At 43.5% G+C, this 15,711-nt stretch overlaps 1 protein-coding gene across 1 annotated transcript; it reads right to left on the bottom strand.

Annotated features, from left to right (window-relative positions):
• Positions 1-3,402: 3,402 nt before the first annotated feature.
• RBM43 (RNA binding motif protein 43) lies at positions 3,403-7,380 on the bottom strand. Its single transcript, XM_075000991.1, has 4 exons — positions 7,366-7,380; positions 6,678-6,876; positions 6,121-6,215; positions 3,403-6,038 (listed from the first exon to the last, which is right to left on the bottom strand). The coding sequence occupies exons 1-4, from the start codon at positions 7,378-7,380 to the stop codon at positions 5,283-5,285; spliced, it is 1,065 nt and encodes a 354-aa protein (XP_074857092.1). The 3' UTR covers positions 3,403-5,282.
• Positions 7,381-15,711: the final 8,331 nt, after the last annotated feature.

Raw genomic sequence — 15,711 nt, 5'->3', positions numbered from 1 at the left:
CAATATTCACTTAATTCCCAGTTTAAGGAAAACTGGCTAAGTTTCTACAGGAAATCCATGCTGTTGTTCAAAACAAATGTGATCTAAATTAAAAAAAAAACAAAAAACCTTCCAACCCTATTTACAGAAGCTGCGGAGCAGGGCATGTCCTCATTACTTACACATATTTATTTCTTCTTCCATAGTATGAAAAATTCAATTTGTCATTGCTGATGCGTGGATGATTTTCCAAGAATATGGGGGATCCAGATAAAGAGATTTGTAGGTCTTATGTGTATATTTATGCTAAGCCAGATGTTAGAAATTCATCTGTATGGTATCTGGCTCCCTCTTGTGCCTCCTATTTTTATGACACTCATGCTGTGTTCCCAGAGAGCATTCTAGTCATTCTCTCCCTTGCTGTGTTACCTCCCCAAGTGGTCATGTTTCTTCATAATGAGAAGCAGTGAAAACAAAATAGGACAACTGCAGCCCTGTATTAACCTGCAATGGTGGGGGGGGTGCACACAATTACTGATTAGCCCTATTATTGTCAAATCCTGTGACATAGTAATATTACTAGATGTTAGCCAAAACTGAAAATACAAAGCCTTGCCACACCGTAACACTTGATCTTCCTGTCAATTTCAAATCATATCTGCTACTAGACCATACCTAGGGAAAAGGCCATGCCCACTGCAAATAGGCTCCCCCCATCCTCTCCATGAAAACTCCAAATGTTAAACCCTCTTGATTTGTTAAACAACACATTGGGCCACCAAGGTTGTTGGCCCATAGTCGCAGAGGGGTAGCTCTGTAGCTTCACAAATAACAAGCAATTGCGTAGCACCTTAAAGACTAACACATTGACTAGGTAATGAGCTTTCATGGGTAAGACCCACTTGTTCAGATTATTGGAGCAGACAGTTAGAACACAGGGTTTATATAGCTATAGATGCGGGAAAGGGGAGAAAAAAGGGATTACCTGTCGCTAGTAGGACTAGTAAGTAAAGCAAATCAAGTTAAGTAGGATGTGTGCCATGCATGCAAATACCAAGGGTGAGGAAATTGCCCTTGTAATGCGTAAGATAACTGAGTTCTCTGTTAAGGCCTCATTTAAATGTGTCATATTTGCAAGTGAATTCCAGTTCTGTTATCTCCCTCTGTAATCTTGTGGTAAAATCCTTTTATAGAAAAATAGCTACTTTTAAATCCATTATTGAATGTCCAAGGAGGCTGAAGTGTTCTCCTACAGGTTTATGTGCATTCCAATTCATGATGTCAGATTTATGTCCATTCATCCCTTGGTGCAGAGACTGCCCAGTTTGTCCAAGGTACATGGCAGAGAGGTATTGCTTGCACATGATGACACATAGCACATTAGTGGATGTGCAGGTGTACAAGCTCCTGATAGTGTAGTTGATGTGATTAGGTCACTAGTGGAGTCACTAGTATAGATATGTGGACTGAGTTGGCAGTGGGGTTTGTTGCAGGGATAGGTTCCAGGGTTGGTGTTTCTGTAATATGGTGTGAAGCTGCTGGTGAGAATTTTCTTGAGGTTGAGCAGCTGTCTGTAGGAGGGGACACGCCTGTCACCCAAGACCTGTGAGAGTGAGGGATTATGTTCCAGTACAGGCTGTAGGTTGCCAATGATATGCAGGGGGAGGTTAAGATGTGGGCTATAGGTGATGACAAGTGATGTTATTTTCCTTGTTGGACCTATTGTGAAGTAAGTGACTTCTGAATATTCATTTGGCTCTATCAATCTGCTGACCCATTAAAAGATATTACAACACCCATCTTGTCGCTCTAAGTTTAGGATTATAACATCTTTATATGATCACATCCATCAGTCTGTGCTCTTCACTCTGAATGTACATGTACTCTGCTATAGGGAGTATAAGAGACAGAACTGACATTCAAATCTTTCATAGTGAGCCTTGCAAGACAGCACTCACTTCACGGCCTTCATAAATCTGTTTCTCATGTCCCCTCTCTCAAATCCCTCCCCCATTTTCATTCCTCATCATTGGCAAAAAAAAAAATTACCCAGTTAGTCAGATTTTACACTATTATTCCACTGCCCGCCCCCTCCCCCACCCGGGGGAGGAGAGAAAGGTGTTGTCACTGTGAAACAGCAAGGAAAACATATAATAAAAGATAGACAGGATATCTGAGCTAACATGATAGAGACCCTGGTGTTTGACACTAAATTATATTTTATAACAAGGGAAGACAGCTAAAAGGAATGAATTCAGAGGAAAATACAATCTGCCTGTTTGAGAAGAGAAAATGGATAGGATACAGGCAGGTAAAATGATCTGTGAAATGCCACAGTTGAGGCAGGAAGGTGGTCATTTGAAAGATGGATATTTAGTATCTATCAACTTCCCAACACTGAACAATCACCAGGTGAATGGGGGAAGGCAAACAGCTACCAACCTCTGTTGTGTGCATCCATCTTTGCAAAACCTATTTGTGGAAACTCCCTGGACTGACAATGACCTCCAGTCCCTGTGAGTTTAGATCAAGGGACCAAAAAGGGACATGTATTGCTATAACGTATTTCTTCACAGCTGCTGGTAGTTATAACCCCAGCTTTGGCAGACATACATGCACTAGCTCTGTACAAGCTAATACAGTATAAACAGCAGTGTGGCTGCAGCAGCCTGGGCGGTGGCTCAGGCTAGCCACCCACATATTTATGCGGGGGGGTGGGCAGGATTGTGAGCCTAATCCAAGCCACCATCCATGCTGCCACCGCTATTTTTAAGTGCATAACTTGCGCAGAGCTAGCCCTTGTACATCTGCCCATTAGGAATGACACTTCCCAGCAGCTCTGTAGACATAGGTAGGCTAGTATAATCTGGCACACCCCAACTGCAGTAGTGTAACTGGCTTGTTCTGGTTTAGTTTAACTTCTTCTTTCCCCTTCTCAACCGACATAAACTAAACCAAAAGTATGCAAGAAACATACTGGTATAACTATACCACATTAAATATACACCTTTGGTTATGCCAAAAAAATTCCCACATAGACAAGACCTTATTAATAAGCAGAGCTAGGGGAGAACAAAGTTAACCCTGCTCCTACAAGAGACGTACAACAGAATGGAAGAGCGTGTACATTTTTATGGGTGCTGACTGACAGCTGAACTGAAGCCAAATCAGAACATGAACATCACCCAATGCACTAACAGCTAACATTAGCTGCCTCTCTCGTTTTCCAAACCACACACAGAAGATACTCAGATGATGCTACAGAATCACCAATCACCAGGAACGCATCTGACTTTCAGCCATTGCATATGTTGGTTGTGTTTTAATTTTGCTATTTAGTGGTTTTATGCTCCTAAATCTCTGGTGTGTCCAGATGAGACTATAAACCTCATTATTATTGTTTCTTTCCAAAGAATTATTTATTTAGGTTACACCGTCAGTATTTTTGCTTATATGAACAAAGTGTAAAGAAGCAAAACACACAAAGAGAGAGGTCTGAAGAGACTGCGGGAATTAAATCAGCAATATCATAATCCCATCTAGGTTTTCAAGGGACAGAACAGTAGGTTTCTGAATACTGTACGTGTGATAACCAAGAACAGAGGAAGTAAACAATAGAATACTAGGCCAGCGTTATTGAGGATGAAAGACAATTAAGCATGCATTAAGAAAACCTTTTAACATGACTTTCTTCCCTCCACTGATCTCTTACTAGTAACAATATTGTATAATTATGTAGCAATTTTCATTCAACCAGATCTGAAACAATTTTCTGAATACTGGGTCACAGTTGGTGATCTATGTAATGAAGTCAATGGGACCTTTCAATAAGATCTGGATCTCAGCTACATACAGCATGAACTATAACACATCCTCCGCTGGGAAGGCAGGCAGCAGATGACAAGTGCATACACAGTAAGGTGAAGTAACATATTTGTTACTGAGGGAAACTTCTGTCCTAATGAAAAAGTGAATTATATTCCAAATGCTTTTGTTCAGACCAACTAACTGCCAACAATAAGGGGTCTAAGAATAACAACTAAAGCATCTTCCTGGTTATCTTCCAACATCCACAAATATTAAATCTACCTCATCAAGTGGATTTTAATAGTTCTAACAGCATTTTGGTTGTCATTATTTGCTGCACATGGGTTTGTGCACAGAAAAACTTATTCCACACATGGATGGAATAAATTCACATATGGATGGAACAGGTTAGCAGGAATATTGACCCTGGACTGTATGAACAGGAATTTTTAGTGGGACAGGTTATTTTACATCTATATTTGGCACTTGTGTTCAGGTCTGGTTCCCACAATTCACAAGGATATTAATAAATTAAATGAGGATTCAGAGAAGACCAACAAGAATGCTTAAAGGATTAGAAAACGTGCCTTATTGTGATAGACATATTTTGAGCTAAGCTATCCCGGAAGAGCTTATTTTGAAATAACGCTGCTACAAATAAAAATGCATTTTGAAATAGCACTTGGCTATTTCGATATACAGCATCTACACACATGCTGCCTATTTCAAAATAAAGCCATTGGATGCACTGTGACTTATTTCAAAATAGACTCTACTCCCTGTCTTAACAGTACCTACTTTGAAAGAGCTAATGAGGTTTACCTCTTTCAAAATAAGCCAAGCACTATTTCAAATTTATTTTGAAATAGCAGTTGCATTGTGTAGACACTAGGATAGTTATGCACCCTTTTTGTGCACCTGTTTGCAGGCTGAGGGTCTATAAGGGGTATGAGTAAGAAAGCAGTCACTCTTCAAGCCAGAAGTCAACTCCACAGCTTTTCCACAACATACTATTCTAGTTCCCAAGCTGAAACAAAAATATATGTCCTGACCTCTACACTCTTCCTACATCTGTCAGTCTCACGTAGTCTCTATAATCTTTGACCTCCAAGCCCTATCCCTCCATCAATGCCCTGTCCCTGCAGTGCCGCCTGTCCAGGTGCACCAGGTAGCATAGTTGGGGGCAGGGAGCAGGGGAAGATGGATAAGGGGTGAAGGATCCTGGGGGGATGGTCATGCCTAGCAAGCAGGGGCATTGGGTAGGGAGCCCCAGGGAGTGGTCAGGGGATGGGAAGCAGGGACCACTGGGTATGAGGCTGAAGTCTATGGGGGTCAGTTGGTGGACAGGGAGCAGAGCTGTCCCTACCCAGCCCTCTATACAATCTCAGAATCCCAATGTGGCCCTCAGGCCAAACCATTTGCCCACCCCAATCTAAGAGGCATCACTTTCACAGAGTTCTAGCTTGCATGCTTCACCTACACCACGTAAATGACTCCTACCTCTTGAATCTCTTTTGGAAGTGGCTTTTTACTATTCTATTCACTTCTTGGGTAAATTCATACGTCTCTGATGAACTTCCTATCACGTCAATATGAGTATCATAAGGAATAACCAAAACTCTTGGGAATCGGGATTTTATGCTCTCACACGCCTGTTTATATTTCTGCCTTTCAGTTCTAGCACTGCTCTTGAAAGAGAATCTTTCTTTACGTAATCTGCACTGAAGTTTTGCAGACAAATTTTCAATTCCCTCTTTGGCTCTTTCTAATTCTTTAGCATCAAAGCCAGTTCTGGAATTTCCTAAATATATTGTGGTGATCTCACCATCTGTGACTTCATGACTTACAACATCATATTTTGCCAGATTTTCCTTGTAAAAAAAATGTTTCATGTAGTGATATATATCTGTATCAAGGACAACTGCTTGTTTTTCCCTGTTTACATTATGGACAAAATTATTACTTGGTTCCACAAAAAATTCACATTTCTGGATCCTTTTCTTAGGACTCTGATCTGGCTTTCTATCTCCCCTCTTGTCCTTTCCTGAAAGGAAATTTGCTTTTAATAACAAATTATCTTTCAGTGATTTGATTGCTGAGAATGACCCTTGAACAGATATCTTCCCATTGGATTGCAACGGACTGAAGCTCAAAGTGGGGATATTCTTCTGCAGTTCCTGCACGAGATCTTCCAAAACATATTTATCTCCAAAAATGGACAAATTGAGAACAGAAGAGACACAGGTGAAGACCTATAAATGTAAAATAAAAGCAATTAATAAGAGCACCAGAGCAATGAAAGCACCCTTAGAATATTATGATAGAAGGACTTACATGTTCACTAACGAGAGATACTTTCAGAGGGTAACAACTGCCCAACCTCTTGTCCTCTAGTCTGTGTTCATCTTTCTGGAGAACATTCGTTGTAACTGAGAAAAAAATTCAGAGTTACTTTGCTCTGCAAGAGGATGATAATGTTTTATTTTCTGTCTGATGGCTGGAATACTTCACAGGTGTTTTTCCTCAATGGTTTCCTTAGCGATTTCCCTACCACTCAGTAGTCTCACCTGATATTTTATGCATTACACAAAATTTTTCAGAGGAAAGCAAGAACAGCTTGTCTCCTTAGAACATTGTCTGAGATTTATTCCCCAAGGCTTGACTATACAAATCTCATCTACTATGCAGTTTATAGATTTATTCTTTTACTAGTCTTAAAAGATACACACACTCTGCATTAAGCTTATTCACATTAGTGCCCTTAATAAACAGGAAGAAATCTTAAAATCTGGGTTAAATTAGGGGAAGTTCACGCCCAAATGTACACAAAGTCCTAGCAATGTCAATTAACTAAGCATGGGTACAGTTACACCATTTGTTAATGTAAATACCTTCTTTATCTTCAAAGGTTATGTATGCCACTCCTTTTACTGTTGTTGGATACACTACATCCTGCACGTCTCCACCCCTATTCTTCGTCTTTTGGAAATGAATCATCAGTATGTCAGTCATTACATCATCTTGCACAAGGCCATCTGGAATACCAGAGACCACAATTGTTTTCTCAGGCTGGGCAGCTCGTCCTGTGGCCTGTAGACAAAGACATGACAGGCTGTCAATACAAGTTATTTGTGCAATGACTTATACCACTAGCTGTTCCCATCTCATGGCCGGGTCTACACTTGGGCAAAACTTTGAAATGGCCATGCTAATGACCTAAACCAGAGAATACTAATGAGGCATTGAAATGAATATTCAGTGCCTCATTAGCATGCTGCCAGCTGCGGCACTTTGAAAGTGCCCTGTTTCACTTGCACGTGGCTCGTCTACAGAGGGGTCCTTTTCAGCTGATAGGAATAAGGGGATTTCATGTTTGCAGGGTCCTTTTGAAAAGGTCCCCATGTAGATCAGCCACACACAGGCAAAACACAGCTTCGAAGTGCCACAGCAGGCAGCATGCAAATGAGGTGCTGAATATTCATTTGAGTGCCTTATTAGTATGCTCCAATTTGGCCATTAGCATGTCCATTTTGAAGTTTTGCTCAAGTGTAGACACAGCCATAAGAGATTGCTCAGTACCTCTCTCATATCCATGCTGTCACACCATCCATCCTGTAAAAAGATCCATAATACACCTGCTCAATTTCTGAGTTAGGAAAAATGCTGAAAAAGCATGTAAGTCTCTCCATAGACCTCACAGAAAATTTCACCAAAGCACTCCAGGCTAAATTCTCATTTACACTAATGGTTTTTCCACATTTCAGAAGCATAACTATGGCCATGTAGCTATACACTGTAGCGCTGTAGTGTAGATGCTTCCAACATCAAAAGAAGGAATCTTTTCCGTGGCTGTGTCTACACTAGCATTTCTCTTTCAAAAGAGGCATGCAAATAAGGGAAATCAAAAATGTAAATGATGCACAGATTTACACACCTGGCACCTCATTTGCATATTCTTTCAAAAGACGAAAACCAGCGTAAACGCAGCTCTTTGGAAAGCAATCCCCATCTTCGAAAGAACCCTTCTTCCTATTTTTTTTTTACATGAAGGCTGTGTCTACACGTGCCCCAAACTTCGAAATGGCCATGCAAATGGCCATTTCGAAGTTTACTAATGAAGCGCTGAAATGCATATTCAGCGCTTCATTAGCATGCGGGCGGCAGCGGCGCTTCGAAATTGACGAGCCTTGCCGCCGCGCGGCGCGTCCAGACGGGGCTCCTTTTCGAAAGGATGCTGCCTACTTCGAAGTCCCCTTATTCCCGTGAGCTCATGGGAATAAGGGGACTTCGAAGTAGGCGGGGTCCTTTCGGAAAGGAGCCCCGTCTGGACGCGCCGCGCGGCGGCAAGGCTCGTCAATTTCGAAGCGCCGCTGCCGCCCGCATGCTAATGAAGCGCTGAATATGCATTTCAGCGCTTCATTAGTAAACTTCGAAATGGCCATTTGCAAGGCCATTTCGAAGTTTGGGGCACGTGTAGACACAGTCGAAGGGAGCAGACAACTGTTACGAGCAACCTGTGACTGTGCCCCATGCACCCCAACTGCCTGTCCCAGGTCAGAACACTTCCTTCACCTAAAGTCCCTGTCAGACCCTACACCCTATACTGCACCCCAGGCCTCTACCTCAAGCTCCATTTCACAAGCTCCATCCTAGACCCCGTACTGCCTTCACAGAAAAGGGGGGACCTTTACCGCTTACCAAAATCTTGGCATGGCCCCGCCATCAAAAATTATTGCCCACCCCAATCTAAAGATTGAATTTGGGTTATTTAGCCTGCAAGTTTCTTAAACTTTTCTGGTCCAGGGTCACAGCTATTATTTATTGCTCAGCAGAGACAAGTCTGACTGAAGTTTTAAGGCTCAGCTTCAAACCTCTCCAAAATTCAGGCAATCTGGGATACAGGATTACAGTAGAAGACCACAACTACAGTCACCTGAGATGTGCAGCAGGAAAATTAGCTCAAAACACACACGATTTGCATTAGCATCCAGCGTCCCTTTTTCTTTGAACATGAAACTCATCTCAAAGAGGGATTTCGTTAGTGTCCCATTATGAAAAGCATATTCTCCTTCCATGCAGATTATAAAGAAATAAACAACTCATGATTCACAGCTGTGAGGTCAACAGTCTATTATTTTCTAAGGGAGTGAGAAGACAGATTCATTGAAACAGTGTCACAAAATTCTAATCCCCTGCTTTTACATAAATACCAAATTATAAAAGAATCAATGGAAAATAAATGCCAGATCCACTGCTGATCTAAATTAGTGCAGTCCTACTGCAGTAGTGCCAACTTATTCTAGCAGAGACTTTGGCTATGAATGTCAAGAGAAAGCTGAGATTTAAGGTTTGCAACACTGAAACTATTAGTCATGTGATACTCTTCCATAGTCATGGCACTACCTCTATAAACAGTCTAAATAACACAATGACTACGTCTACACTTACCAAAAACTTTGAAATGGCCATTAGCGTGCCGCCGGCCATGGCACTTCGAAATTTCTGCGTTTCACTCCTGCGCGACTCGTCTACACAGGGGCCCTTTTTGAAAGGACCCCACCAACATCAAAATCCCCTTATTCCCATGAGCTCAGAGGAATAAGAGGATTTCGAAGTTGGTGGGTTCCTTTCGAAAAGGACCCTCATGTAGTCACGCTGCATGGTAGTGAAATGTGGCAATTTTGAAGTGCTGCGGCTGGCGCCATGATAATGGGGTGCTGAATATGAATTTTGGTGCCTCATTAGTACTCTTTGATCTGGCCATTATCATGGCCATTTCAAAGTTTTTGGTAAGTGCAGACACAGCCAATATGATGAGGTAAATTAGGCCAAGAGGACTTCTACTGGGGCTACACTCATCCCAGGAAAAGAGCAACAGAGGTGTCCTCCAAATAGCCAATCAGCAAGGCTGCAGGGAGTATCCAATCAGGCCCCAGGAAGGCCATATAAAAAGAGCTCCAGCAGCAGAAGAGGGCATTTGGTGCTGCTGGTGGGCCAAAGAACAGCAGGGAATGCTCAGTGTTGGCAGGGATCAGGGAAATGAGTATGCTCCAGGTAGGACTGAACACAGATAAGCCTTAAGGTAAGGCTAAAGTTTTTGCAATGGCTGGGGCTGTGGGGAAGTGGGTCAGGGAATTGAAGGCAGTTAGTTAAAGGGATGTGGTGGTGTGTGATGCCTATTCTTATGGACCCTGCTCTGGGACCCAGAGCAGTGAGTGAGCTGGGGTTCCTCTCTACAGGCCCCACCTCCCCTTCATAGATCACTGGAGAATTGGCCACAAATGGATGGTAGTTAAATAGTCAAAGAGCAGAGCTACTGAGAAGCCTGGCTGGACAAGACCAAGAGGGCAAAGCCACTGCCTTTAGAGGAAGCCCTGATGCCAGGGTGGAGACTAAACACATCTGACCAAAATGGGGCAGTTGTGAAAGATAGCTGCTGTGCTGTTACATAAAGATTTAAGCCTTGATCTTGCCACTGTATCTGTGACTATAGATGCCTATGTTTGAGTGGGCTCCTAATTAAGTCAACAACATGGCACAGATGCATGGATTCCTCCAGATGCAGTCCACTGCAGTCATTAGTCTTCATCACTTTAGTGATAGACTACTAAAGCAATTTAGCATAGAATTAGCTAATTTACAATCTATTTATTGCTCCCTACTGGTTGCAGGCCCATTTTTTGACCTAACATATTGTCAATGGGTCTTTCTTAACCAATCCCAGCCTGGGGATGGCCTGTGTGTTGTCTTCAATACATTCCAAGCTGTGGTGCAGACTGAACAATGATGTAGTCTATGAAATGCCTATGCATCAAACTATGCCAATATTTAATAATAAACAGCACTCAAATCCTCTTGAGGACAGACTGGTGACAAAAAAGAGCAGCTTGTGTCCAGAAATTTGTATTTTTTCTAAATTCATACAGTGACTGTACAAAAAAGCTGCTTTCTAAATGGGTACAGCATTTATAGGGTTACCTGGTTTTGACCTGACTGGCAAGCCAGAGTTTGGTGCCCTGAAGTCTAGTTCTCTTAGCAGGAAACATTGCTGAATAGCCTCAGGTACCTTAATACAATCCCATCTCTTTGAAGAGAGCAGGAGACAATTTGCTCCCAATCTTCTTTGAGCTAGTACTTGGCCTAAAAACTTGCTCACTCTTTTAGTAGTTTTTGCTCTCAGAATTGTGCTACCAGTTCTGATATAGCTGGTCCCATGCTGCTGTCTCTGATTCTCTGTACTGACCTCAGTTCTACCAATCACTGTCTCAGCGCTCTGACAGGTATTTGTAATACCAGTACCTAAAAGGGTTGCCACCTCTGAAATGCAAGCACACACAAAAACTCCCCACCAATTCCTGTCCCCCCAGAAAAGCAAGCCTGCAGCATCCACACCCCAACCTTCAATGGCCACTTAAAACACTTGAAGAGAACAGCAATAAGATGGACAACATTGCATGTCCCACTTTCATGTGACTTGAGCACTCATACATGTGTGGTGTGCTTGCAAGTTGGTGGACAAACAGCTGCATGTTTTCAATGGCTTTGACTGTTGAAGTGTAAGCCTCTTTAGCTGGACATGGATTTTTAACATTAACAATCCCAACCAGTGTATTGTGGTGGAGAAACATCTTTAGGCTCATTTAAAAAAAAAAAAAAAAAACTCCAGCAAAAAACATGGATTTTTTTTCCAGAAAAATCAACTGCTAAGCCAGACAAATAGCCAACTCGTAACCCTAATCCCCCAGGAAACTCTTAAACTACACAATTCTGGTTTTAGTCTCAAGCTTTGCTGTGCCTGTGTGTTTGGTGCTGGGGGGGTTAGTTTAGCTCCTAGCTTAGCTGCACAAAGAAACTGTCTTTTATAAGCCTCCTTTAGGTTGCATGAAAAGAGGACTCCTACACCCACCTACTACTTACAAGGATTAACATAACTCCGACAACTTGCTTCCTCTGATGAATGAGGAGATGACTACTACTACTTAGCCCTTGTATTCCAGCTGGAACACAGGTCATCTACAAGTCTCCTGTGCTTCATTGTCTTAGGACAAAGCATCTAGCTGGCTTCAGGGCTAGCTAGTATTTTGGCTGGGATGCTCTTCCTTTCTCCACACATCCCCTGTGCGGAAGGGCCCGTTAATGTTCCATTTCAACGTGTTGTGAAGTTACAAAGACCTCGTTAAGAGAATGGCCGATCCAGGCCAGTTTCATAATTTCATATGCTGGTCCCAAGTGAAACAAGGCTGAGTATGGCCCCTGGGCTGGGTCGGGAGGCAGGCAGAGGAGCGGCAGAAAGGAATTAGCCAGCAGAGAGAATACGGCCCTTCTCCTCTAAGCCCAGGGGGCAGCTGCCGCTGGTCCAAAGGACCTCCTGGCGGCGAGGCCCTCCTGCAAGTGAACTGCTTTGAACGAGGCCGGGGCAGGCGCTGCGCGGCTGCTTGTGACCTGCTGCAGCACCTCTATGTGGAGCAAGACTGGGGGCGAGCGACCCCCTCCCGGGTGATTCCAGCACCTTCAGCCAAGCGGACTGGCCACTAGCGCTCCTATAATACACAGGCGATCTATCTACGACAGCAAGGCTGGGAGCAGCCAGCCGAGCCGAGCCGAGCCGTGCCGTGCCGTGCCCTGCCATGTCCCCCCAGGCTCGGTGGCCCACGCAGGCAGTGGGGCGGGAGACACGCTTCCTGGGGTGCGGGGACGTCGCAAACTCCTCCCCCACAGCCCCGCCAGCAATGCCCAGAGGAGGGGCACGGCACGCCCAGCCCAAACCCCGCCCTGCCCTACGATCGCCCCACGCGCACGGCGGGGACCACTTGCCATGCTTGTCCCGCGCGCAGCAGGGCCCGCAAAAGACAGCCACGCAGCAGCCTTTAGTTTCGCTTTTGAGTTGGGTTTCTCGGGCAGCCTTGCAATGACTCCGCCCACCCCGGCGCGGTGCATGCTGGGGAGGGTAGTGCCCTGCCTCCCCGCTAGCGGCAGAGCCGAGCTGTGGCAACTACAAATCCCAGCGTCCCGCTCCCCGGGGCAGGGCGGTGGCCGCGGCAAGAGCTACGCCCGGTTCTAACTGGGGCTGGTGTTTCTGCTGGGTAACTGCGCGCACGAGTTGGCCCTTTAAGCCTCAAGAGAAGCGAATTGGAGCCAGGAGAGCTGCAAAGCGGCGATGAGGTTTGAACTCTAGTCCAGGTTGAACCTCTCTAGTCCAGCACCCGCAGGGCCTGACCAGTCCAAAACCAAGAGAATTTGCAGACCCACAGGAAGTCAATGTTGCCTAGCAGCATTGCCAACACTTCCACTGCTTACTGGGCTCTTAGACCTTTAGGGGTAAATTGGAACTCAATAACAGAACATTGAGAGCCAGGACTGGTGGCTGGGGACAAACTTTATGGCAGTGTATCTTAAAAACTTTTGAGAGCCCCGAACACCAAACAGTATTGTTTGTGAGGAAACATTATGGATATTTTCTTTGAAAAAAAAATGGTCAGACTCCACCTCCCCCACTCCCGGAAAAAGGAGCATATACAACAAAAACAAAATGAAGTAGTTTACTCAGGTATCATAGCAATGTAGTAACATTTTATGTGGTTTTTAATAGAAAAATATATACATTATTTTTCCAAAAGCTCATGGAACACCAGTGTTCCGAGGGACAATTTAAGAAATACTGCTTTACAGGAAAGTTGGTCACACCTATGAGAAGTGGTTGTGGTGCTACTTACAGGAGAGACATACTAGGGAGGTTCAATCTGCATCTATGCCCAGTTTTCATTTTTATTTCTGTGGTTGGTAAATAAAAAGTGACTGAGAGGTGTGTCATACCAAGTACTGATACATCATGTTCCTTGTGGACTAAACATCAGGGGGTGTGTGTACACTTGCATTCCCCTTTCAAAAGAGGCATGCAAATGAAAGAAATAAAAATGCAAATAGGCACTGATTTACATATCTGGCACCTCCTTTGCATAATCTTTTCAAAAGATTCTCTTTCAAAAGAAAAAAAGCCATGTAGACAGGGCTCTTTTGAAAACAAACCTTATCTTTGAAAGAGCCCTTCTTCCTATTTTATTTCAGGAAGAATGGTTCTTTTGAAGATGGGGGGTTTACTTTCAAAAGAGTCCCATCTACACTGCTTTCTTTTGAAAGAAGCTCTTTTGAAAAGAGATCGTGCAAATGAGGTGCCAGAGGTGTAAATCAGTGCCTATTTGCATTTTTGCTTTCCTTCATTTGCATGCCTCTTTTGAAAGAGGAATGCAAGTGTAGACAGCCATGCAGTCTGACAGGTGAAACTGTCAGTGTGTCATACAAGTATTTGTGCTTATCTAGCCACAAAATAAACTTATGAAACTAAAATTAGGGTGGGAAGAATGAGGTGAGGAAGAGCACGTGGAAGAGGAGAGAAGAAGTAATCTCAGGATGAATACAGTGACATGAGGAGGTTGGGCAGTCACACATAATCCGTGTAGCATAATTTATAAATTGAGACTGACTTCATTGTTTATGGGAGGAAAGATACAGGCTATAGGTATCATTCATCTGGCATGTGAGAGTGCCAAAATGGAAGCTAAAATTTCTGACATTGAATAGGTGGATATTTAATGACCATTTAATGGAATTGTGCTGAGGCTTTAATAGGTGCAAGAAAAATTGGTGATTTAGGCTCCTTGAGGGTTGTCAGCACTATCTTAGAGCTAGTAGGCTGTGGTTTTCAGGCAGTTTTATCCGTAGCTTTGCCTGGGTGCTGTAGCATTATTACAAGGTTTAAAATTAGGCTAGTAGCAAAGACTAATACTTGATAGTTTCTTCTTTTCCTCCCTTAGCATAAAACGTGAAAACTAAAACAGAACATAAGAATGGCCATACTGGGTCAGACCAAAGGTCCATCCAGCCTTGTATCCTGTCTTCTGACAATGGCCAATGTCAGCTGCCCCTGAGAGAATAAACAGAAAAGGCAATCAAATGATCCATCCCCTGTCACCCATTCCCAGCTTCTGATAAACAGAGGCTAGGGAGACCATGCCTACCCATTCTAGCCAATAGCTGTAGGTTATCTTATCCTTCATTAATTTATCTAGCTCCTTTTTGAACCCTGTTAAAGTTCTGGTCTTCACAACATCCTCCAGCAAGTTTTAAAGGTTGACTGTGCATATGGGGGGGAAAAACAAAATAAAAAACCCCCCTACTTTTAAACTTGCTACCTAGTTCTTGTGTTAAGGAAAAGTTATTTACTTTGTTCCCATATTCATTTTCTCAACATAAGTCCATAGACCTATGTCATATCACTGCCTTCCCTTAGTCTCCTCTTGTCTAAGCCGAGAAGTCCCAGTCTTCTTAATCTTTCCTCCTATGGCAGCCATGCCAAACCCCTAATCATTTTTTGTTGCCCTTTTCTGAACTTTTTTCTAATGCCAAGATATGAGTCTAAGGTGAATTATTGGAAAACAAAGGTGTGTGGATCCTTGATACAGAATCAGAACTGAAAGGAATCTCAAGACTTCATCAAATCCAATCCCCTGCACTCATGGAAGGATCAAATACCAGGGGTCAGCATCCCCCAGTACGTGTGTCACTTGTGGCACACAAGCCTATTCTGATCAGGATGGGGAAGCGGCTCAGCCCCCACTTCCCCCCCCCCGCCCACCTCCCCCGAGTAGCCGGGGAGAGGGCCGGAGCACTGAGGAAGGAGGCAAATCTGAAAAGTGCCATGGAACTCATGTACAGCAAGTAGGATCAATGTTTGACACTATTGTTACCCCTTTTGACCAGAGCAGTTAGTTTTAGGGATCATGAACATGACTGGACAGTCCATATTTTCTATGAGCCATTTGAGAGGTTATGACTGACAGAATGATTAGCCTATTTGTAATAGGGTAGTATCCCCTAAATATTTCTGTCTGTGTCTGAGCATTTCTTCTATTTTGCAGAGAGGGCAGT

This window comes from Carettochelys insculpta, chromosome 8 (genome assembly GCF_033958435.1).
Source record: "Carettochelys insculpta isolate YL-2023 chromosome 8, ASM3395843v1, whole genome shotgun sequence".
Taxonomy (NCBI): domain Eukaryota; kingdom Metazoa; phylum Chordata; order Testudines; family Carettochelyidae; genus Carettochelys; species Carettochelys insculpta.
This window is presented reverse-complemented; position numbering and strand designations above follow the sequence as displayed.